This window comes from Petromyzon marinus, unplaced genomic scaffold (genome assembly GCF_048934315.1).
Source record: "Petromyzon marinus isolate PM22_M1 ecotype Great Lakes invasive population unplaced genomic scaffold, UKy_Petmar_22M1.pri1.0 PM_Scaffold_118, whole genome shotgun sequence".
NCBI lineage: Eukaryota > Metazoa > Chordata > Hyperoartia > Petromyzontiformes > Petromyzontidae > Petromyzon > Petromyzon marinus.
The window spans coordinates 189,216-215,341 of NW_027423078.1; the positions used below are offsets into that span (position 1 = coordinate 189,216).

Here is a 26,126-nt window from a genome sequence, read left to right on the forward strand (position 1 = left end):
TGGATGTGTAGGCTTTGACTTTAACATAGCTATTTCCGTGACCAGTCACAAGCTAATCACTCAGCTATTTCAATGCTAAATTCTCCTGTTTGATTTGTACTAGGTGCCTCTGTGGATGTGTAGGCTTTGACTTTAACATAGCTATTTCTGTGACCAGTCACAAGCTAATCACTCAGCTATTTCAATGCTAAATTATCCTGTTTGATTTGTACTAGGTGCCTCTGTGGATGTGTAGGCTTTGACTTTAACATAGCGATTTCCGTGACCAGTCACAAGCTAATCACTCAGCTATTTCGATGCTAAATTCTCCTGTTTGATTTGTACTAGGTGCCTCTGTGGATGTGTAGGCTTTAACTTTAACATAGCCATTTCTGTGACCAGTCACAAGCTAATCACTCAGCTATTTCAATGCTAAATTCTCCTGTTTGATTTGTACTAGGTGCCTCTGTGGATGTGTAGGCTTTGACTTTAACATAGCTATTTCTGTGACCAGTTACAAGCTAATCACTCAGCTATTTCAATGCTAAATTCTCCTGTTTGATTTGCACTAGGTGCCTCTGTGGATGTGTAGGCTTTGACTTTAACATAGCTATTTCCGTGACCAGTCACAAGCTAATCACTCAGCTATTTCAATGCTAAATTCTCCTGTTTGATTTGTACTAGGTGCCTCTGTGGATGTGTAGGCTTTGACTTTAACATAGCTATTTCTGTGACCAGTCACAAGCTAATCACTCAGCTATTTCGATGCTAAATTCTCCTGTTTGATTTGTACTAGGTGCCTCTGTGGATGTGTAGGCTTTGACTTTAACATAGCTATTTCTGTGACCAGTCACAAGCTAATCACTCAGCTATTTCGATGCTAAATTCTCCTGTTTGATTTGTACTAGGTGCCTCTGTGGATGTGTAGGCTTTGACTTTAACATAGCTATTTCTGTGGCCAGTCACAAGCTAATCACTCAGCTATTTCAATGCTAAATTCTCCTGTTTGATTTGTACTAGGTGCCTCTGTGGATGTGTAGGCTTTGACTTTAACATAGCTATTTCCGTGACCAGTCACAAGCTAATCACTCAGCTATTTCAATGCTAAATTCTCCTGTTTGATTTGTACTAGGTGCCTCTGTGGATGTGTAGGCTTTGACTTTAACATAGCTATTTCCGTGACCAGTCACAAGCTAATCACTCAGCTATTGCAATGCTAAATTATCCTGTTTGATTTGTACTAGGTGCCTCTGTGGATGTGTAGGCTTTGACTTTAACATAGCTATTTCTGTGACCAGTTACAAGCTAATCACTCAGCTATTTCAATGCTAAATTCTCCTGTTTGATTTGTACTAGGTGCCTCTGTGGATGTGTAGGCTTTGACTTTAACATAGCTATTTCTGTGGCCAGTCACAAGCTAATCACTCAGTTATTGCAATGCTAAATTCTCCTGTTGGATTTGTACTAGGTGCCTCTGTGGATGTGTAGGCTTTGACTTTAACATAGCTATTTCTGTGGCCAGTCACATCTAATCACTCAGCTATTGCAATGATAAATTCTCCTGTTTGATTTGTACTAGGTGCCTCTGTGGATGTGTAGGCTTTGACTTTAACATAGCTATTTCTGTGACCAGTTACAAGCTAATCACTCAGCTATTTCAATGCTACAAGGGGTACCTCTGCGGATGTGTATACTTTAACTTAGCTATTTCAATGAGCCATTTCAATGCTAAATTCTATGCTAATTCCTTTGTCAAGGGGTACCTCTGCGGATGTGTATACTTTAACTTAGCTATTTCAATGAGCCATTTCAATGCTAAATTCTATGCTAATTCCTTTGTCAAGGCGCTTTGTGTTTTTCTTCTGACAGCTTAAAGGTCGTGATCTGAGCTTGTGGCTTTGTTCGCTCCAGCGCTGTCCTCCAGACAGTCCCGTCCCTTCACCTGATGAAGGCCGCTTGTGTTGTGGCCGAAACGTCGTGATTTTTTGTTATTTTATTTTCACCTACGTGACTTTACCCAATAGAACCAAAGAGTACGATCCTCTAACCGGCCAGTAGCACTGACGCCGGTGGCGATGGGGCGCTTTTAAAACTCCTGTCCGGAGTCGCATCGTTGCCAACATTGCTCCACCCACCGAAGCCTTGACCCCCCACAAGTTTAAATTTTTATTTAAAGCTTTCGTGACTGCAGTGATTCATATTCTCAGCTCTTTAGGTAAAGTCACCACGTTGAAGGGAAACAATAAAATAATACAAATATTTATAAAACAATAAAAATTATCACGACGTTTCGACCGTAACACAAACGGTCATCATCAGGTGTGGGGGAGGAGTCTATGCGTGGGGGAGGAGTCTACGTGTGGGGGAGGAGTCTACGCGTGGGGGAGGAGTCTAACTGGTGTGGGAGTAGTCTCACTCGTGGGGGAGGAGTCTACTAGTGGGGGAGGAGTCTACGGGTGGGAGAGGAGTCTACACGTGGGGGAGGAGTCTACAGGTGGGGGAGGAGTCTACAGGTGGGGGAGTAGTCTCACTGGTGGGGAGGAGTCTACGTGTGGGGAGGAGTCTACGCGTGCGGGAGGAGTCTAACTGGTGTGGGATGTAGTCTCACTGGTGGGGGAGGAGTCTACGGGTGGGGGAGGAGTCTACAGGGGGGAGGAGTTTTCGTGTGGGGAAGAAGTCTGCGGGTGGGGGAGGAGTCTACGGGTGGGGGAGGAGTCTACGTGTGGGGGAGAAGTCTGCGGGTGGGGGAGGAGTCTACGTGTGGGGGAGAAGTCTGCGGGTGGGGGAGGAGTCTACGGATGGGGGAGGAGTCTACGGGTGGGGGAGGAGTCTACGGGTGGGGGAGGAGTCTACGTGTGGGGGAGAAGTCTACGGGTGGGGGAGGAGTCTAACTGGTGTGGAGTAGTCTCACTGGTGGGGGAGGAGGAGTCTAACTGGTGGGGGAGGAGTCTAAGAGTGGGGGAGGAGTCTACTGGTGGAGGCGGAGTCAACGTAGACTCCTCCCCCACACCTGAAGACGACCGTTTGTGTTATGGTCGAAACGTCGTGAGGATTTTTATTGTTTTATATATTTTATTATTTTGTTGTTTCCCTTCAACGTGACTTTACCGAAAGAACTAAGAATATGAATTACTGCAGTCACGAAAGCTTTAAATCAAAATTTGGTGTGGGAGTAGTCTCACCGGTGGGGGAGGAGGAGTCTAACTGGTGGGGGAGGAGTCTACACGTGGGGGAGGAGTCTACTGGTGGAGGCGGAGTCAACGTAGACTCCTCCCCCACACCTGATGACGACCGTTTGTGTTACGGTCGAAACGTCGTGTAGACTCCTCCCCCACCTGTAGACTCCTCCCCCACCTGTAGACTCCTCCCCCACCTGTAGACTCCTCCCCCACCAGTGAGACTACTCCCACACCAGTTAGACTCCTCCCCCACGCGTAGACTCCTCCCCCACACCATAATCTTAGCTCTTTCGGTAAAGTCACCACGTTGAAGGGAAACAATAAAATAATAAAATATATAAAAACAATAAAAATTCTCACGACGTTTCGACCATAACACAAACGGTCGTCTTCAGGTGTGGGGGAGGAGTCTACGTTGACTCCGCCTCCACCAGTAGACTCCTCCCCCACCCTTAGACTCCTCCCCCACCAGTTAGACTCCTCCTCCCCCACCAGTAGACTCCTCCCCCACCAGTTAGACTCCTCCCCCACGCGTAGACTTCTCCCCCACCAGTAGACTCCTCCCCCACCCGTAGACTCCTCCCCCACCCGTAGACTTCTCCCCACACGTAGACTCCTCCCCCACCCGTAGACTCCTCCCCACCCGTAGACTCCTCCCCCACCCGCAGACTTCTTCCCCACACGAAAACTCCTCCCCCCCCCCCCACGTAGACTCCTCCCCCACCAGTGAGACTACATCCCACACCAGTTAGACTCCTCCCCCACGCGTAGACTCCTCCCCCACGTGTAGACTCCTCCCCCACCCGTAGACTCCTCCCCCACCAGTGAGACTACATCCCACACCAGTTAGACTCCTCCCCCACGCGTAGACTCCTCCCCCACACCTGATGATGACCGTTTGTGTTATGGTCGAAACGTCGTGATAATTTTTATTGTTTTATATATATTTTATTATTTTTATTGTTTCCCTTCAACGTGGTGACTTTACCGAAAGATCTAAGAATATGAATTACTGCAGTCACGAAAGCTTTAAATCAAGATGCACTGACTGGTGAGCACTTTAAATTTCGTTGCACCGGTGACAATGACAATAAAGGATCTATCTATCTACCTAGCCTGGCATTAGCAGTACAACCCATGACACCTGCAGGGTCTGTCACGTGACCTCATGCACCTAGCCTGGCACAGCAGCACAACCCATGGCACACACCTACACACACCTACACACACACCTACACACACACCTATACACCTACACACACAAACCTACACACACACCTACACACCTACACACACGTACACACACACCTACACACCTACACACACACCTACACACCTACACATCTACACACACACCTACACACCTACACACACACCTACACACCTACACACACACACCTACACACACACCTACACACACACACCTACACACACACCTACACACACACACCTACACACACACACCTACACACACACACCTACACACACACACACACACCTACACACACACCTACACACCTACACACACACACCTACACACACACCTACACACACACCTACACACCTACACACACATCTGCACACCTACACACACACCTATACACCTACACACCTACACACCTACACACACACCTACACACCTACACACACACCTAGACACGTACACACACACACCTACACACACACACCTACACACACACCTATACACCTACACACACACACCTACACACACACCTACACACCTACACACACCTACACACACACCTACACACACACCTACACACCTACACACACATCTCCACACCTACACACACACCTATACACCTACACACCTACACACCTACACACACACCTACACACCTACACACACACCTAGACACGTACACACACACCTACACACACACACCTACACACACACCTATACACCTACACACACACACCTACACACACACCTACACACCTACACACACCTACACACACACCTACACACACACCTACACACCTGCACACCTACACATACACCTACACACCTACACACACACCTACACACCTGCACACCTACACACACACCTACACACACACCTACACACCTACACACACACCTGCACACCTACACTCACACCTACACACCTACACACAAACCTACACAACAACAACCGCCATTCGCCACTAAGTGGCGGTGACGTCACCACGACGCTTGTGCCAGGCTATGTGCACCCTGAGACCACGTGAAGTGTCGAACGCCCGCTGGCAGGAGGTCACGGGGCAGACCCAGGTGCCACGGGTCGACTGACTGAGATGACTGGCTGATGCACCACTTGTTCCCCCTACTGTGCCAACCCGCTGAGCTTTAGCCACCCGGCGCTCCGCTCGTTGTTGTGAGCGTCGTTCCTCCGCCCTCCGTTGTTGTTGGAGGGCGACTACCTCCAACTGCCCAGTAGCGTCCTTCACGAGCCTCCTCCACAGAGGCCGACACCGCTGGTACCAGTCATCGGCAAGTCCACTCAGGTCCACGTCCTCCTGTACCACGTCACTCCATCTCTTCTCTAGCCCGTGCCGCGCCCGTTTAGCCCCCTCAATCCGGCCAAACAAAAGCTGTTTCGGCATGCGGTGGCTGGGCATGCGGGCTACATGACCCAGCCAACGCAGCCTTGCCTGCCGGAAGAGCTCACCGATGGGACCTTGCCCAGATCTTTCAAGGATTTGTGGTTAAACCCAGGATGGATCGTAGGCAGGCCAGCCTAAATGTTTCTAACCGGCGAAGATGTTCCATTAAGGGGGTCCACGTTCGCCCACTCACCCACTCACTCACCCACTCACTCATTCACCCACTCACTCACCCACTCACTCACTCACCCACCCACTCACTCACCCACCCACACACTCACCCACCCACTCATCCACACACCCACCCACTCACTCACCCACTCACCCACTCACTCACCCACTCACCCACCCACCCACTCACCCACTCACCCACCCCCTCACTCACCCACTCACTCACCCACTCACTCACACCCACTCACCCACTCACCCACCCACCCACTAACCCCCTCACTCACCCACCCCCTCACTCACCCACCCACTCACCCACTCACCCACTCATCCACCCACCCACTCACTCACCCACCCACTCACCCACCCCCTCACTCCCCCACCCCCTCACTCACCCACCCACTCATCCCCTCACTCACCCACCCCCTCACTCACCCACCAACTCACCCACTCACCCACCCACTCACTCACTCACCCACCCACCCATTCACCCACCCACCCACTCACCCACCCACTCACCCACTCACTCACCCACTCACCCACCCACCCACTAACCCACTCACCCACTCACCAACCCCCTCACTCACCCACCCACTCACCCCCTCACTCACCCACCCCCTCACGCACCCACCCACCCACTCACCCCCTCACTCACCCACCCACTCACGCACCCACCTACTCACCCACTCACCCACCCCCTCATTCACCCACCCACTCACCCACTCACCCACCCCTCACTCACTCACCCCCTCACTCACCCACCCACTCACCCACCCACCCACTCACCCCCTCACTCACCCACCCACTCACCCACTCACCCACCCACTCACCCACCCACCCACTCACCCACCCACTCACCCACCCACCCCCTCCTCACCCACACACTCACCCACTCACCCACCCCCTCACTCACCCACCCACCCACTCACCCCCTCACTCACTCACCCACTCACTCACCCACCCACTCACCCACCCACTCAACCCCTCACTCACTCACCCACCCACTCACCCACTCACTCACTCACCCACCCACTCACCCACTCACTCACCCACTCACCCACTCATTCACTCACCCACCCACTCACCCACTCACCCACCCACCCACCCACTCACTCAGCACCCCCTCACTCACCCACCCACCCACCCCCTCACTCACTCACCCACTCACTCCACCCACCCACCCACTCACCCACCCACTCACCCACCCACTCACCCATTCACCCACCCACCCACTCACCCCCTCACTCACCCACCCCCTCACTCACTCACCCACTCACTCACCCACCCACCCACTCACCCACCCACTCACCCACCCACTCACCCATTCACCCACCCTCTCACCCACCCACTCACCCACCCACTCACCCACCCACCCACCCACTCACCCACCCACTCACCCACCCACCCACCCACTCACCCACCCACTCACCCACTCACCCACCCACCCCCTCACTCACCCACCCCCTCACTCACCCACCCACCCACTCCCTCACTCACTCACCCACTCACCCACTCACTCACCCACCCACTCACCCACCCACTCACCCCCTCACTCACCCACCCACTCACTCACCCACTCACTCACTCACTCACCCACCCACTCACCCACTCACTCACCCACCCACTCACCCACTCACTCACTCACTCACCCACCCACCCACTCACCCACTCACCCACCCACCCACTCACTCACCCACCCCCTCACTCACCCACCCACCCACTCACTCACCCACCCCCTCACTCACTCACCCACTCACTCACCCACCCACCCACTCACCCACCCACTCACCCACCCACTCACTCACCCACCCACTCACCCCCTCACTCACCCACCCCCTCACTCACCCACCCACTCACCCACCCACCCATTCACCCACCCACCCACCCACTCACCCAACTCACTCACTCACCCACTCACTCACCCACTCACCCACCTACCCACTCACCCACTCACCCACCCACTCACCCACCCACCCCCTCACTCACCCACTCACTCACCCCCTCACTCACCCACTCACCCCCTCACTCACCCACCCACTCACCCACCCACTCAACCCCTCACCCACCCACTCACTCACTCACCCCCTCACTCACCCACTCACCCACCCCCTCACTCACCCACCCACTCACCCCCTCACTCACCCCCTCACTCACCCACCCCCTCACTCACCCACACACTCACCCCCTCACTCACCCACCCCCTCACTCACCCACCCACTCACCCACCCACCCATTCACCCACCCACCCATTCACCCACCCACCCACTCACCCACCCACCCATTCACCCACCCACCCACTCACCCCCTCACTCACCCACCCCCTCAAACACCCACCCACCCCTCACTCACCCACCCACTCACCCACCCACCCACTCACCCCCTCACTCACCGACCCACTCACCCACTCACCCACCCACTCACCCACCCACCCACTCACCCACCCACTCACCCACCCACCCCCTCACTCACCCCACACACACCCACTCACCCACCCCCTCACTCACCCACCCACCCACTCACCCCCTCACTCACTCACCCACTCACCCACTCACTCACCCACCCACTCACCCACCCACTTACCCCCTCACTAACTCACCCACCCACTCACCCACTCACTCACTCACCCACCCACTCACCCACTCACTCACCCACCCACTCACCCACTCAATCACTCACCCACCCACTCACCCACTCACCCACCCACCCACCCACTCACTCACCCACCCCCTCACTCACCCACCCACCCACTCACTCACTCACCCACTCATTCACCCACCCACCCACTCACCCACCCACTCACCCACCCACTCACCCATTCACCCACCCACCCACTCACCCCCTCACTCACCCACCCCCTCACTCACTCACCCACTCACTCACCCACCCACCCACTCACCCACCCACTCACCCACCCACTCACCCATTCACCCACCCACTCACCCACCCCCTCACTCACCCACCCACTCACCCACCCACCCACTCACCCCCTCACTCACCGACCCACTCACCCACTCACCCACCCACTCACCCACCCACCCACTCACCCACCCACTCACCCACCCACCCCCTCACTCACCCACACACTCACCCACTCACCCACCCCCTCACTCACCCACCCACCCACCACCCCCTCACTCACTCACCCACTCACCCACTCACTCACCCACCCACTCACCCACCCACTCACCCCTCACTAACTCACCCACCCCCTCACCCACTCACTCACTCACCCACCCACTCACCCACTCACTCACCCACCCACTCACCCACTCATTCACTCACCCACCCACTCACCCACTCACCCACCCACCCACCCACTCACTCACCCACCCCCTCACTCACCCACCCACCCACTCACTCACCCACCCCCTCACTCACTCACCCACTCATTCACCCACCCACCTACTCACCCACCCACTCACCCACCCACTCACCCATTCACCCACCCACCCACTCACCCCCTCACCTCACCCCCCCCTCACTCACTCACCCACTCACTCACCCACCCACCCACTCACCCACCCACTCACCCACCCACTCACCCATTCACCCACCCCACTCACCCACTCACTCACTCACCCACCCACTCACCCACTCACCCACCCACTCACCCACTCACCCACCTACCCCCTCACTCACCCACACACTCACCCACTCACCCACCCCCTCACTCACCGACCCACCCACTCACCCCCTCACTCACTCACCCACTCACCCACTCACTCACCCACCCACTCACCCACCCACTCACCCCCTCACTCACCCACCCACTCACTCACCCACTCACTCACTCACCCACCCACTCACCCACTCACTCACCCACCCACTCACCCACTCACTCACTCACCCACCCACTCACCCACCCACCCACTCACTCACCCACCCCCTCACTCACCCACCCACCCACTCACTCACCCACCCCCTCACTCACTCACCCACTCACTCACCCACCCACCCACTTACCCACCCACTCACCCACCCACTCACCCACCCACTCACCCCCTCACTCACCCACCCCCTCACTCACCCACCCACTCACCCACCCACCCATTCACCCACCCACCCACTCACCCAACTCACTCACTCACTCACCCACTCACCCACCCACCCACTCACCCACTCACCCACCTACCCACTCACCCCCTCACTCACCCACCCCTCACTCACCCACCCACTCACCCACCCACCCCCTCACTCACCCACTCACTCACCCCCTCACTCACCCACTCACCCCCTCACTCACCCACCCACTCACCCACCCACCCACTCACCCCCTCACCCACCCACTCACTCACTCACCCCCTCACTCACCCACTCACCCCCTCACCCACTCACTCACTCACCCCCTCACTCACCCACCCACTCACCCCCTCACTCACCCCCTCACTCACCCACTCACCCACCCACCCACCCACTCACCCACCCACTCACCCCCTCACTCACCTACCCCCTCACTCACCCACACACTCACCCCCTCACTCACCCACCCCCTCACTCACCCACCCACTCACCCACCCACCCATTCACCCACCCACCCACCCACTCACCCACCCACCCACCCACTCACCCACCCACCCATTCACCCACCCACCACACCAGGCCTTGGGTGCCAATAGCAGCGTCAACCTTCGGGAGAGTGGGGGGGGGGAGTGGGGGGAGGGGAGAGTTGGGGAGGGGGAAGTGGGGGAGGGGGAAGTGGGGAGGGGGGAGTGAGGGGGAGGGGGGAGGGTGGAGTGGGGGAGGGGGGAGTAGGGAGGGGGGAGTGGGGGGAGGGGCGAGTGGAGGGGGAGGGGCGAGTGGAGGGGTAGAGGGGGAGGGGGTAGTGGAGTGGGAGGGGTGAGTGAGGGGGAGGGTGGAGTGGGGGAGTGGGGAGGGGGTAGTGGAGGGGGAGGGGCGAGTGGAGGGTGAGTGAGGGGTGAGTGGGGGGGAGGGGAGAGTGGGAGGGGTGAGGGGGTAGAGGGGGAGGGGGTAGTGGAGTGGGAGGGGCGAGTGGAGGGGTAGTGGAGGGGGAGGGGTGAGTGGAGTGGGTAGAGGGGGAGGGGCGAGTGGAGGGGGAGGGGTGAGTGGAGGGTGAGGGGTGAGTGGAGGGTGAGGGGTGAGTGGAGGGGAGGGGGGAGTGGGAGGGGTGAGGGGGTAGAGGGGGAGGGGGTAGTGGAGTGGGAGGGGCGAGTGGAGGGGTAGTGGAGGGGGAGGGGTGAGTGGAGTGGGTAGAGGGGGAGGGGCGAGTGGAGGGGGAGGGGTGAGTGGAGGGTGAGGGGTGAGTGGAGGGTGAGGGGTGAGTGGAGGGGAGGGGGGAGTGGGAGGGGTGAGGGGGTAGAGGGGGAGGGGGTAGTGGAGTGGGAGGGGCGAGTGGAGGGGTAGAGGGGGAGGGGCGAGTGGAGGGGGAGGGGCGAATGGAGGGGGAGGGGTGAGTGGAGGGTGAGTGAGGGGTGAGTGGGGGGGAGGGGGGAGTGGGAGGGGTGAGGGGGTAGAGGGGGAGGGGTGAGTGAGGGGGAGGGGCGAGTGGAGGGGGTAGTGGAGTGGGAGTGGCGAGTGGAGGGGGTAGTGGAGGGGGAGGGGGTGAGTGGAGTGGGAGGGGCGAGTGGAGGGGTGAGTGGAGTGGGAGGGGCGAGTGGAGGGGGTAGTGTAGTGGGAGTGGTGAGTGGGGGGGAGGGGTGAGTGTAGTGGGAGTGGTGAGTGGGGGGGTAGTGGAGGGGTGAGTGGGTGAGGGGTGAGGGGGAGGATTTTCTCTAACGCGATGTTCGCACGAGGCAACGCCTCACTCCGATTGTGGTGGAAGCAGAGAGAGGGACACGGAGAGAGAGCTGCTGAGTCGTCCACCAGAGCCGCTGAGTCGTCCACCAGGGCCGCTGAGTCGTCCACCAGAGCCGCTGAGTCGTCCACCAGAGCCGCTGAGTCGTCCACCAGAGCCGCTGAGTCGTCCACCAGGGCCGCCGAGTCGTCGACCAGGGCCGCCGAGTCGTCCACCAGGGCCGCCGAGTCGTCCACCCGGGCTGCTGAGTCTCTCGCTCTGCTGAGTCGACCCAGCAGCTGTACGAGGATGAACAGAATCGTGGCCAGAGTCGTCCCTCGCTACTCCGCGTGAGTCGACCTTCCAAACTGTCACCTGTTGCGACACCCCCCCACACCCCCAGGCTGATGAATAGTCGACCTTTGTTGATGAAGATTCTATCTATGTTAATGAATAGTCCACCCCTAGCTGATGAATAGTCCACCCATGACGACGAAGAGTCTATCTATGTTAATGAATAGTCCACCCCCAGGCTGATGAATAGTCGACCTTTGTTGATGAAGATTCTATCTATGTTAATGAATAATGGACCCCTAGCTGATGAATAGTCCACCCATGACGACGAAGAGTCTATCTATGTTAATGAATAGCCACCCCTAGCTGATGAATAGTCCACCCATGATGACGAAGAGTCTATCTATGTTAATGAATAGTCCACCCCTAGCTGATGAATAGTCCACCCATGATGACGAAGAGTCTATCTATGTTAATTAATATTCCACCCCTAGCTGATGAATAGTCCACCCATGATGACGAAGAGTCTATCTATGTTAATGAATAGTCCACCCCTAGCTGATGAATAGTCCACCCATGACGACGAAGAGTCTATCTATGTTAATGAATAGTCCGCCCCTAGCTGATGAATAGTCCACCCATGACGACGAAGAGTCTATGTTAATGAATATTCCACCCCTAGCTGATGAATAGTCCACCCATGATGACGAAGAGTCTATTTATGTTAATGAATAATCCACCCCTAGCTGATGAATAGTCCACCCATGATGACGAAGAGTCTATCTATGTTAATGAATAGTCCACCCCTAGCTGATGAATAGTCCACCCATGATGATGAAGAGTCTATCTATGTTAATGAATAGTCGACCCCTAGCTGATGAATAGTCCACCCATGACGATGAAGAGTCTATCTATGTTAATGAATAGTCGACACCTAGCTGATGAATAGTCCACCCATGATGATGAAGAGTCTATCTATGTTAATGAATAGTCCACCCCTAGCTGATGAATAGTCCACCCATGATGACGAAGAGTCTGTCTATGTTAATGAATAGTCGACCCCTAGCTGATGAATAGTCCACCCATGATGATGAATAGTCCACCCTCAGGGCTGCATTGGCAGCGAGGAGATGGACATCGTCGGTGGTGAAGCCGCAAGTCACACAGAGAGAGGTGAGTCACTGTGTGTGTCACTGTGTGTGTCACTGTGTGTGTGTGTCACTGTGTGTGTCACTGTGTGTGTGTCACTGTGTGTGTGTGTCACTGTGTGTGTCACTGTGTGTGTGTGTCACTGTGTGTGTCACTGTGTGTGTGTCACTGTGTGTGTGTGTCACTTTGTGTGTCACTTTGTGTGTCACTGTGTGTGTGTGTCACTGTGTGTGTGTGTCACTGTGTGTGTATGTCTGTTGTTTCTGTAACAACTACAGGGGCATCTCACTCCTCAGTGTGCCGGGAAAGGTCCTGGCAAGGATTATTCAGCATCGCCTTGCCAGGCACGCTGAGGAGAGGCTTGCGGAGCCCCAATGCGGTTTCAGGAAAGGGCGGTCCTGCACAGATGCCATATTTTCTGTCCGTCTGCTACAGCAGAGGTGTAGGGAATTCCAACAAGACCTACATCTCTGCTTTATTGACCTGGTCAAGGCCTATGATACCATCAGTAGGCCTGGGCTCTGGGTCGTTCTTCGTGCTTTTGGAGTACCTGACCCTCTGCTCACGATCATTAAGGACCTTCATGATGGTGAGCGGGCCCGGGTAAAACTACGTGGCCGGGAGTCAGAGCCATTCCCTGTACACCTTGGGGTGCGACAGGGATGTCCTCTGGCTCCCACATTATTTAACATCTATTTTGACCACGTAGTTCGTGAAGCCTTCAATAGCTGTACCGGGGGAATCTCCATATGGTACAGATATAATGGGAGGCTGATCGATGCCCGGGTGCGGTCAAGGGATGGCTCCCTATTGCTCAACCACGTTATGTATGCCGATGATTTGGTAATTGCTGCTCATTCAGAGGAGGAGTTGGAGATGCTTCTGCTGAGACTGGAGCGTGCCACTAAGAGATGGGGCCTTATCATCAGCCCCACCAAAACTAAGCACCTGCCTGGGTATTTTGTACCATCGGACACTCCACCCCCACAACTCCAAATCGGTGATGGGGCAGTTGTGGAGCGAGTGGAGAGTTTCCCATACCTGGGCAGTGTGCTTATGACCGGCTCCAGTTTAGCAGCAGAGGTCTCACTCCGAATCAGTCGAGCGGCAATATCTTTTCATTGGTTGCGTAACGCTGTGTGGAAGCTACCTGGTCTGTCGCTCCGCACTAAGCTTCAGGTCTTCTCGGCCACGGTCATTCCCTCCCTTCTCTACGCTTGCGAAACGTGGACCCCCCTAATGGAACATCTTCACCAGTTAGAAACATTCAGGCTGGCCTGCCTACGATCCATCCTGGGTTTAACCAGACTGGATTGTGTGAGGAGCTCACAAATCCTTGAAAGATCTGGGCAAGGTCCCATCGGTGAGCTCCTCCGGCGGGCAAGGCTGCGATGGCTGGGTGATGTAGCCCGCATGCCCAGCCACCGCATGCCAAAACAGCTTTTGTTTGGCCGGATTGAGGGGGCAAAGCGGGCGCGGCACGGGCTAGAGAAGAGATGGAGTGATGTGGTACAGGAGGGCGTGGAGCTGAGTGGACTTGCTGATGACTGGTACCAGCGGTGTCAAGATTGGCCTCTGTGGAGGAGGCTCGTGAAGGACGCTACTGGGCAGTTGGAGGTAGTCGCCCTCCAACAACAACGGAGGGCGGAGGAGCGACGCTCACAACAACGAGCGGAGCGCCGGGTGGCTAAAGCACAGCAGGTTGGCACAGTAGGGGGCACAGGTGGTGCATCAGCCAGTTATCTCAGTCATTCAGCCCGTGGCACCTGGGTCTGCCCCGTGACCTCCTGCCAGCGGGCGTTCGACACTTCACGTGGCCTCAGGGTGCACATGGCCTGGCACAAGCATCGTGGTGACGTCACCGCCACTTAGTGGTGAATGGCGGTTGTTGTTGTATGTCTGTGTGTGTGCCACTGTGTGAACGTGAAGAACCAGTGGCATCTACAGAACGTGAAGAACCAGTGGCATCTACATCTACAGAACGTGAAGAACCAGTGGCATCTACATCTGCAGAACGTGAAGAACCAGTGGCATCTGCAGAACGTGAAAAACCAGTGACATCTACATCTGCAGAACGTGAAGAACCAGTGACATTTCCATCTGCAGAACGTGAAGAACAAGTGGTATCTACATCTGCAGAACGTGAAGAACCAGTGGCATCCTCATCTGCAGAACGTGAAGAACCAGTGGCATCTACATCTGCAGAACGTGAAGAACCAGTGGCATCTACATCTGTAGAACGTGAAGAATCAGTGGCATCTACATCTGCAGAACGTGAAGAACCAGTGGCATCTACATCTACAGAACGTGAAGAACCAGTGGCATCTACATCTGCAGAACGTGAAGAACCAGTGGCATCTACATCTGTAGAACGTGAAGAACCAGTGGCATCTACATCTGCAGAACGTGAAGGACCAGTGGCATCTACATCTGCAGAACATGAAGAACCAGTGACATCTACATCTGTAGAACGTGAAGAACCAGTGGCATCTACATCTGCAGAACGTGAAGGACCAGTGGCATCTACATCTGCAGAACATGAAGAACCAGTGACATCTACATCTGTAGAACGTGAAGAACCAGTGGCATCTACATCTGCAGAACGTGAAGGACCAGTGGCATCTACATCTGCAGAACATGAAGAACCAGTGACATCTACATCTGTAGAACGTGAAGAACCAGTGGCATCTACATCTGCAGAACGTGAAGGACCAGTGGCATCTACATCTGCAGAACATGAAGAACCAGTGACATCTACATCTGCAGAACATGAAGAACCAGTGACATCTACAGAACGTGAAGAACAAGTGGCATCTACATCTACAGAACGTGAAGAACCAGTGACATCTACATCTGCAGAACGTGAAGAACCAGTGACATCTACATCTGCAGAACGTGAAGAACCAGTGGCATCTACATCTACAGAACGTGAAGAATCAGTGGCATCTACATCTGCAGAACGTGAAGAACCAGTGGCATCTACATCTACAGAACGTGAACCAGTGGCATCTACATCTGCAGAACGTGAAGAACCAGTGGCATCTACATCTGTAGAACGTGAAGAATCAGTGGCATCTACATCTACAGAACGTGAAGAATCAGTGGCATCTACATCTGCAGAACGTGAAGAACCAGTGGCATCTACATCTACAGAACGTGAAGAACCAGTGGCATCTACATCTGCAGAACGTGAAGAACCAGTGGCATCTACATCTGTAGAACGTGAAGAATCAGTGGCATCTACATCTACAGAACGTGAAGAACCAGTGGCATCTACATCTACAGAACGTGAAGAACCAGTGGCATCTACATCTACAGAACGTGAAGAACTAGTGACATCTACATCTACAGAACGTGAAGAACCAGTGACATCTACATCTGTAGAACGTGAAGAACCAGTGGCATCTACATCTGTAGAACGTGAAGAACCAGTGGCATCTACATCTACAGAACGTGAAGAACCAGTGACATCTACATCTGCAGAACGTGAAGAACCAGTGGCATCTACATCTGCAGAACGTGAAGAACCAGTGGCATCTACATCTACAGAACGTGAAGAACCAGTGGCATCTACATCTGCAGAACGTGAAGAACCAGTGGCATCTACATCTGTAGAACGTGAAGAACCAGTGGCATCTACATCTGCAGAACGTGAAGAACCAGTGGCATCTACATCTGCAGAACGTGAAGAACCAGCGGCATCTACATCTGTAGAACGTGAAGAACTAGTGACATCTACATCTACAGAACGTGAAGAACCAGTCGCATCTACATCTGCAGAACGTGAAGAATCAGTGGCATCTACATCTACAGAACGTGAAGAACCAGTGGCATCTACATCTACAGAACGTGAAGAACCAGTGGCATATGCAGAACGTGAAGAACCAGTGGCATCTACATCTACAGAACGTGAAGAACCAGTGACATCTACATCTGCAGAACGTGAAGAACCAGTGGCATCTACATCTACAGAACGTGAAGAACCAGTGGCATATGCAGAACGTGAAGAACCAGTGGCATCTACATCTACAGAACGTGAAGAACCAGTGACATCTACATCTGCAGAACGTGAAGAACCAGTGGCATCTACATCAACAGAACGTGAAGAACCAGTGGCATATGCAGAACGTGAAGAACCAGTGGCATCTACATCTACAGAACGTGAAGAACCAGTGGCATCTACATCTGCAGAACGTGAAGAACCAGTGGCATCTACATCTGTAGAACGTGAAGAACCAGTGGCATCTACATCTGCAGAACGTAAAGAACCAGTGGCATCTACATCTGCAGAACGTGAAGAACCAGCGGCATCTACATCTGTAGAACGTGAAGAACCAGTGACATCTACAGAACGTGAAGAACCAGTGGCATCTACATCTGCAGAACGTGAAGAACCAGTGGCATCTACATCTACAGAACGTGAAGAACCAGTGGCATATGCAGAACGTGAAGAACCAGTGGCATCTACATCTACAGAACGTGAAGAATCAGTGACATCTACATCTGCAGAACGTGAAGAACCAGTGGCATCTACATCTACAGAACGTGAAGAACCAGTGGCATATGCAGAACGTGAAGAACCAGTGGCATCTACATCTACAGAACGTGAAGAACCAGTGACATCTACATCTGCAGAACGTGAAGAACCAGTGGCATCTACATCTACAGAACGTGAAGAACCAGTGGCATATGCAGAACGTGAAGAACCAGTGGCATCTACATCTACAGAACGTGAAGAACCAGTGGTATCTACATCTACAGAACGTGAAGAACCAGTGGCATCTACATCTACAGAACGTGAAGAACCAGTGGCATCTACATCTACAGAACGTGAAGAACCAGTGGCATCTACAGAACGTGAAGAACCAGTGGCATCTACATCTGTAGAACGTGAAGAACCAGTGGCATCTACATCTACAGAACGTGAAGAACCAGTGGCATCTACATCTACAGAACGTGAAAAACCAGTGGCGTCTACATCTGTAGAACGTGAAGAACCAGTGGCATCTGCAGAACGTGAAGAACCAGTGACATCTACATCTACAGAACGTGAAGAACCAGTGGCATCTACATCTACAGAACGTGAAGAACCAGTGGCATCTACATCTGTAGAACGTGAAGAACCAGTGGCATCTACATCTACAGAACGTGAAGAACCAGTGGCATCTACATCTACAGAACGTGAAAAACCAGTGGCGTCTACATCTGTAGAACGTGAAGAACCAGTGGCATCTGCAGAACGTGAAGAACCAGTGACATCTACATCTACAGAACGTGAAGAACCAGTGGCATCTACATCTACAGAACGTGAAGAACCAGTGACATCTACATCTGCAGAACGTGAAGAACCAGTGGCATCTACATCTGCAGAACGTGAAGAACCAGTGGCATCTACATCTACAGAACGTGAAGAACCAGTGGCATCTACATCTGCAGAACGTGAAGAACCAGTGGCATCTACATCTGTAGAACGTGAAGAACCAGTGGCATCTACATCTGCAGAACGTGAAGAACCAGTGGCATCTACATCTGCAGAACGTGAAGAACCAGCGGCATCTACATCTACAGAACGTGAAGAACCAGTGGCATATGCAGAACGTGAAGAACCAGTGGCATCTACATCTACAGAACGTGAAGAACCAGTGGCATCTACATCTGTAGAACGTGAAGAACCAGTGGCATCTACATCTGCAGAACGTGAAGAACCAGTGGCATCTACATCTGCAGAACGTGAAGAACCAGTGGCATCTACATCTACAGAACGTGAAGAACCAGTGGCATCTACATCTACAGAACGTGAAAAACCAGTGGCGTCTACATCTACAGAACGTGAAGAACCAGTGGCATCTACATCTGTAGAACGTGAAGAACCAGTGACATCTACATCTGCAGAACGTGAAGAACCAGTGACATCTACATCTGCAGAACGTGAAGAACCAGTGGCATCTACATCTACAGAACGTGAAGAACCAGTGGCATCTACATCTACAGAACGTGAAGAACCAGTGGCATCTACATCTACAGAACGTGAAAAACCAGTGGCGTCTACATCTGTAGAACGTGAAGAACCAGTGGCATCTACATCTACAGAACGTGAAGAACCAGTGGCATCTGCAGAACGTGAAGAACCAGTGACATCTACATCTACAGAACGTGAAGAACCAGTGGCATCTACATCTACAGAACGTGAAGAACCAGTGGCATCTACATCTACAGAACGTGAAGAACCAGTGGCATCTACATCTGCAGAACGTGAAGAACCAGTGGCATCACTTTGCCTCACCACGTATTCTGCTAACGGCTTGTTGATCGCCAATATTTGGTGTACTGTCACCTGTCACCTGTCACCCACCTCTACCCCTTCTCTCTACCCCCTGACCCAGGGCCCCCTGCCTCTGTCGGCCATGCCGGGCCCTTCGGCAGGAGGCTGGCTTCACCTCGTCCAAGTTCTGCGACGGGGAGGCCTGCCCAGGATTCACCAGATCAGTCAAGAGGACTTTGACACGTATGGACCGGTGTACAGGTGGGTGGGTGTACAGGTGGGTGGGTGTACAGGTGTGTGGGTGTGTGTGTGGGTGTACAGGTGGGTGGGTGTGTGTGTGGGTGTACAGGTGGGTGGGTGTACAGGTGGGTGGGTGTACAGGTGGGTGGGTGTACAGGTGCGTGAGTGTGTGGGTGTACAGGTGTGTGTGTGTGGGTGTACAGGTGTGTGGGTGTACAGGTGTGTGGGTGTACAGGTGTGTGGGTGTACAGGTGTGTGTGTGTACAGGTGTGTGGGTGTACAGGTTTGTGGGTGTACAGGTGGGTGTACAGTTGTGTGGGTGTACAGGTGTGTGAGTGTGTGGGTGTACAGGTGGGTGGGTGTACAGGTGTACGGGTGTACAGGTGGGTGGGTGTACAGGTGGGTGGGTGTGTGGGTGTGTGGGTGTACAGGTGGGTGGGTGTACAGGTGTGTGGGTGTACAGGTGGGTGGGTGTGTGGGTGTACAGGTGTACAGGTGTGTGGGTGTACAGGTGCGTGAGTGTGTGGGTGTACAGGTGTATGGGTGTGTGTGTACAGGTGGGTGGGTGTACAGGTGGGTGGGTGTACAGGTGGGTGGGTGTGTGTGTGTACAGGTGCGTGGGTGTACAGGTGTGTGGGTGTACAGGTGTGTGGGTGTACAGGTGGGTGGGTGTACAGGTGGGTGGGTGTGTGGGTGTACAGGTGCGTGAGTGTGTGGGTGTACAGATGTGTGGGTGTGTGTGTGGGTGTACAGGTGTGTGGGTGTACAGGTGTGTGGGTGTACAGGTGTGTGGGTGTACAGGTGGGTGGGTGTACAGGTGTGTTGGTGTACAGGTGTGTGGGTGTACAGGTGGGTGGGTGTACAGATGTATGGGTGTATGGGTGTGTGGGTGTACAGGTGGGTGGGTGTACAGGTGTGTGGGTGTGTGGGTGTACAGGTGTGTGTGTGGGTGTACAGGTGTGTGGGTGTACAGGTGTGTGGGTGTGTGTGTGGGTGTGTGGGTGTACAGGTGTATAGGTGTGTGGGGTGTTTGTGTGGGTGGGTGTGTGTACAGGTGTACGGGTGTGTGGGTGTGTGTGTGGGTGTGGGTGGGTGGCTGTGTGGGTGTGTGGGTGTGTTTGGGTGGGTGTACGGGTGTACAAATGGGTGGCTGTGTGGGTGTGTGGGTGTACAGGTGGGTGGGTGTGTGGGTTTGTGGCTGGGTGTGTGGGTGTGTGGGTGTGTGGGTGTACAGGTGGGTGGGTGTGTGGGTGTGTGGCTGGGTGTGTGGGTGTGTGGGTGTACAGGTGGGTGGGTGTGTGGCTGGGTGTGTGGGTGTGTGGGTGTGTGGGTGTACAGGTGTGGCTGGGTGTGTGGCTGTGTGGGTGTACAGGTGGGTGGGTGTGTGGCTGGGTGTGTGGGTGGGTGTGTGGGTGTACAGGTGTGTGGGTGGGTGGATGTGTGGGTGGATGTGTGGGTGGATGTACAGGTGGGTGGGTGTGTGGGTGTACAGGTTGGTGGGTGTACAGGTTGGTGGGTGTGTGGATGTGTGGGTGGATGTACAGGTGTGTGGGTGTGTTGGTGTACAGGTGTGTGGGTGGGTGTGTGGGTGGGTGTACAGGTGTGTGGGTGGGTGGGTGGGTATGTGGGTGTACAGGTGGGTGGGTGTGTGGGTGGGTAGGTGTGTGTGTGTGTGAGGTTGAAAGATCTGGGCAAGGTCCCATCGGTAAGCTCCTCCGGCAGGCAAGGCTGCGTTGGCTGGGTCATGTAGCCTGCATGCCCAGCCACCGCATGCCGAAACAGCTTTTGTTCGGCCGGATTGAGGGGGCTAAGCGGGCGCGGCACGGGCTAGAGAAGAGATGGAGTGATGTGGTACAGGAGGACGTGGAGCTGAGTGGACTTGCCGATGACTGGTACCGGCGGTGTCAAGATCGGCCTCTGTGGAGGAGGCTCGTGAAGGACGCTACTGGGCAGTTGGAGGCAGTCGCCCTCCAACAACAACGGAGGGCGGAGGAGCGACGCTCACAACAACGAGCGGAGCGCCGGGTGGCTAAAGCACAGCGGATTGGCACAGTAGGGGGCACAGGTGGTGCATCAGCCAGTCATCTCAGTCAGTCGACCCGTGGCACCTGGGTCTGCCCAGTGACCTCCTGCCAGCGGGCGTTCGACACTTCACGTGGCCTCAGGGTGCACATAGCCTGGCACAAGCGTCGTGGTGACATCACCGCCACTTAGTGGCGAATGGCGGTTGTTGTGTAAGTGTGTGTGTGGTAGTGTGTGTGTGGTAGTGTGTGTGTGTGTGTGTTAGTGTGTGTGGTAGTGTGTGTGTGGTAGTGCGTGTGTGTGTGGTACTGTGTGTGTGTGTGTTTTAGTGTGTGTGTGTACGGCAAAACAACCCCCTACCTCCTCGCGGTGCCGGACGGGCAACTCTGTCGTGGACAGCGCTGTGGGGGGAGATCCAATTTTGATTGGCTCCTCCCCTCATGGCGTCTGTGTCCACCACAGGGGCTAAACGGGGGCTCTGGACGGGTGCGAGGGGCTGGTAACCCCTCCACCTTCAATAAATTACCACGAAACCACGAGTTCAACTGAAATATGTAACTAATAAGCTTGTGCCGGAGGCCCCGGGGGGCCAGGCGTCTATGATGTCTCCTGGCCAAACCCCAATTGGCATTCGACACTTCACGTGGCCTCAGGGTGCACATAGCCTGGCACAAGCGTCGTGGTGATGTCACCGCCACTTAGTGGCGAATGGCGGTTGTTGTTGTTGTTGTGTGTGACTGTGTGTGTCTGTCTGTGTGTGGTAGTGTGTGTGTGTTAGTGTGTGTGTGTGTGGTAGTGTGTGTGTGTGTGTGGTAGTGTGTGTGTGTGTGGTAGTGTGTGTGTGGTAGCGCGTGTGTGTGTGATAGTGTGTGTTAGTGTGTGTTAGTGTGTGTGTGTGGTACTGTGTGTGTGTGTCAGTGTGTGTGTGTGTTAGTGTGTGTGTGTGGTAGTGTGTGTGTGTGTGGTAGTGTGTGTGTGTGTGGTAGTGTGTGTGTGTGTGGTAGTGTGTGTGTGTGTGGTAGTGTGTGTGTGTTAGTGTGTGGATGACAGAGGAGTTGTTCACGATGGTTGAGAAAAAGCGACAGGCCCACTGTCATCGGCTACAGAATCCCACGTCAGAGAATGAGGAGGCTTACCGCAGCCTTCGCTCGGAGGTTCGGAGAGCCGTGAGGCGCTGCAAGGATGGGTGGTGGTCGCGGGTTGCTGAGGAGATGGAGTCTGCCTCAGTGGCCCGTGATCACAAATCTCTATTTAACTCCATCAAAAAAGTAACCTGCAGCGCCACACCTATTACCATCATTAGGGGAAAAAACGGTGATCCAATTTCCGACCCCCAGGAACAGGTTCGCAGATTTGCTGAGCATTTCTGTGAGGTCCTGAGGGAGGGAAAATCCCTCAGCCAGGAAAACATCGTGGCACAAAGTGAGGATGACCCTGCTGAGGCTGCGGTGCCTCAAATATTGGAAAAAGTCACCCCCTGTGAGTGGCTGGCTGAGGTGCCATCTGCTGAGGAAGTATTGAGGGCGATCCGGAGTCTGAGACCAGGAAAGGCAGCGGGCAGAGATGATCTCCCAAGCGAAATGCTGAGCGAGGGTGGCGTTTGTGCACAGACTGCCCTATATGACATCATAACAACAGTCTGGACCACTGGACGGGTTCCGCAGGATTGGAAGGATGCCCTGGTGGTCCCCCTTTTTAAGAAGGGGGACCGCACAGACTGTAACAATTACAGGGGCATCTCACTCCTCAGTGTGCCGGGAAAGATCCTGGCAAGGATTATTCAGCATCGTCTTGCCAGGCACGCTGAGGAGAGGCTTGCGGAGCCCCAATGCGGTTTCAGGAAAGGGCGGTCCTGCACAGATGCCATATTTTCTGTCCGTCTGCTACAGCAGAGGTGTAGGGAATTCCAACAAGACCTACATCTCTGCTTTATTGACCTGGTCAAGGCCTATGATACCATCAATAGGCCTGGGCTCTGGGTCGTTCTTCGTGCTTTTGGAGTACCTGACCCTCTGCTCACGATCATTAAGGACCTTCATGATGGTGAGCGGGCCCGGGTAAAACTACGTGGCCGGGAGTCAGAGCCATTCCCTGTACACCTTGGGGTGCGACAAGGATGTCCTCTGGCTCCCACATTATTTAACATCTATTTTGACCACGTAGTTCGTGAAGCCTTCAATAGCTGTACCGGGGGAATCTCCATATGGTACAGATATAATTGGAGGCTAATCGATGCCCGGGTGCGGTCAAGGGATGGCTCCATATTGCTCAACCACGTTATGTATGCTGATGATTTGGTAATAGCTGCTCAGTCAGAGGAGGAGTTGGAGACGCTGCTGCTGAGACTGGAGCGTGCCACTAAGAGGTGGGGCCTTACCATCAGCCCCACCAAAACTAAGCACCTGCCTGGGTATTTTGTACCATCGGACACTCCACCCCCACAACTCCCAATCGGTGATGGGGCAGTTGTGGAGAGAGTGGAGAGTTTCCCATACCTGGGCAGTGTGCTTATGACCGGCTCCAGTTTAACAGCAGAGGTCTCACTCCGAATCAGTCGAGCGGCAATATCTTTTCATCGGTTGCGTAACGCTGTGTGGAAGCTACCTGGTCTGTCGCTCCGCACTAAGCTTCAGGTCTTCTCGGCCATGGTCATTCCCTCCCTTCTCTACGCTTGCGAAACATGGACCCCCCTAATGGAACATCTTCGCCGGTTAGAAATATTTAGGCTGGCCTGCCTACGATCCATCCTGGGTTTAACCAGACTGGATTGTGTGAGGAGCTCACAAATCCTTGAAAGATCTGGGCAAGGTCCCATCGGTGAGCTCCTCCGGCGGGCAAGGCTGCGATGGCTGGGTCATGTAGCCCGCATGCCCAGCCACCGCATGCCGAAACAGCTTTTGTTTGGCCGGATTGAGGGGGCTAAGCGGGCGCGGCACGGGCTAGAGAAGAGATGGAATGATGTGGTACAGGAGGATGTGGAGCTGAGTGGACTTGCCGATGACTGGTACCAGCGGTGTCAAGATCGGCCTCTGTGGAGGAGGCTCGTGAAGGACGCTACTGGGCAGTTGGAGGCAGTCGCCCTCCAACAACAACGGAGGGCGGAGGAGCGACGCTCACAACAGCGAGCGGAGCGCCGGGTGGCTAAAGCACAGCAGGTTGGCACAGTAGGGGGCAGAGGTGGTGCATCAGCCAGTCATCTCAGTCAGTCGACCCGTGGCACCTGGGTCTGCCCCGTGATCTCCTGCCAGCGGGCGTTCGACACTTCACGTGGCCTCAGGGTGCACATAGCCTGGCACAAGCGTCGTGGTGACGTCACCGCCACTTAGTGGCGAATGGCGGTTGTTGTTGTTGTGTGTGTGTGTTAGTGTGTGTGCGCGTGTGTGTAGCCGTGTGTGTGTGTGGTAGTGCGTGTGTGTGTGTGTGCGTGTGTGTGTGTGATAGTGTGTGTTAGTGTGTGTGTGTGTGATAGTGTGTGTTAGTGTGTGTGTGTGTGGTACTGTGTGTGTGTGGTAGTGCGTGTGTGTGTGTTAGTGTGTGTGTGTTAGTGCGTGTGTGTGTGCGTGTGTGTGTGTTAGTGCGTGTGTGTGTGTATGTAGCAGTGTGTGTGTGTGTGCTTGTGTGTGGTACTGCGTGTGTGTGTTAGTGCGTGTGTGTGTTAGTGTGCGTGTGTTAGTGCGTGTGTGTGTGTATGTAGCCGTGTGTGTGTTAGTGTGTTAGTGTGTGTGTGTTAGTGTGTGTGTGTATGTAGCCGTGTGTGTGTTAGTGTGTTAGTGCGTGTGTGTGTTAGCTTGTGTGTGTGTATGTAGCAGTGTGCGCCTGCCTGCTCAGTATCAACTTGGTGCTGTTTGTTGCTGCCCGCTCGCCTGCCTGTCCCCTGCCCGCCACCACAGACAAAAGCTGGGCTCCCTGGAGTCCGTGAACGTCCTCCTCCCCAGCGACGCTGCTCATGTGTTTGGGGTGGAGGGTGCACGTCCAGAACGCCAGCTGGTGGACTCTTGGATGGAGTACCGTAAACACCGCAGACGGAGCTTGGGAGTCCTGCTGCAGTGAGTGGGGTAGGGGGGGTGAGGGAGGGACTCGCTCACTCGCTCGCTCACTCACACACTCGCTCGCTTACTCGCTCGCTCACTCAGTCACTCACCTACTCACTCACTCACTCACACGTCCAGAACGCCAGCTGGTGGACTCTTGGATGGAGTACCGTAAACACCGCAGACGGAGCTTGGGAGTCCTGCTGCAGTGAGCGGGGGGTAGGGGGGGTGAGGGAGGGACTCGCTCACTCGCTCGCTCACTCACTCGCTCGCTCGCTCACTCACTCGCTCACTCAGTCACTCACCTACTCACTCACTCACTCACACGTCCAGAACGCCAGCTGGTGGACTCTTGGATGGAGTACCGTAAACACCGCAGACGGAGCTTGGGAGTCCTGCTGCAGTGAGTGGGGTAGGGGGGTGAGGGAGGGACTCGCTCACTCGCTCGCTCACTCACTCACTCG

The 26,126-nt window shown here is 54.6% G+C and overlaps 1 protein-coding gene across 1 annotated transcript; it reads left to right on the top strand.

The window, feature by feature from the left end:
- The first annotated feature begins 11,649 nt into the window (after positions 1-11,649).
- LOC142922609 (uncharacterized) lies at positions 11,650-25,706 on the top strand. The gene is made up of 4 exons (XM_076063428.1): positions 11,650-12,014; positions 13,068-13,131; positions 19,491-19,630; positions 25,522-25,706. Exons 1-4 carry the CDS (start codon positions 11,671-11,673, stop codon positions 25,679-25,681), a joined length of 708 nt encoding a protein of 235 aa, XP_075919543.1. The 5' UTR covers positions 11,650-11,670; the 3' UTR covers positions 25,682-25,706.
- Positions 25,707-26,126: the final 420 nt, after the last annotated feature.

Excerpts from the sequence above, each read along its gene's own strand:
- LOC142922609 (XM_076063428.1), top strand. The coding sequence starts at position 11,671 with ATGTTCGCACGAGGCAACGCCTCACTCCGATTGTGGTGGAAGCAGAGA. Across the intron at positions 12,015-13,067 it reads GTCGTCCCTCGCTACTCCGC|GGCTGCATTGGCAGCGAGGA; the intron begins GTGAGTCGACCT and ends GTCCACCCTCAG. Across the intron at positions 19,631-25,521 it reads ACGTATGGACCGGTGTACAG|ACAAAAGCTGGGCTCCCTGG; the intron begins GTGGGTGGGTGT and ends CCGCCACCACAG.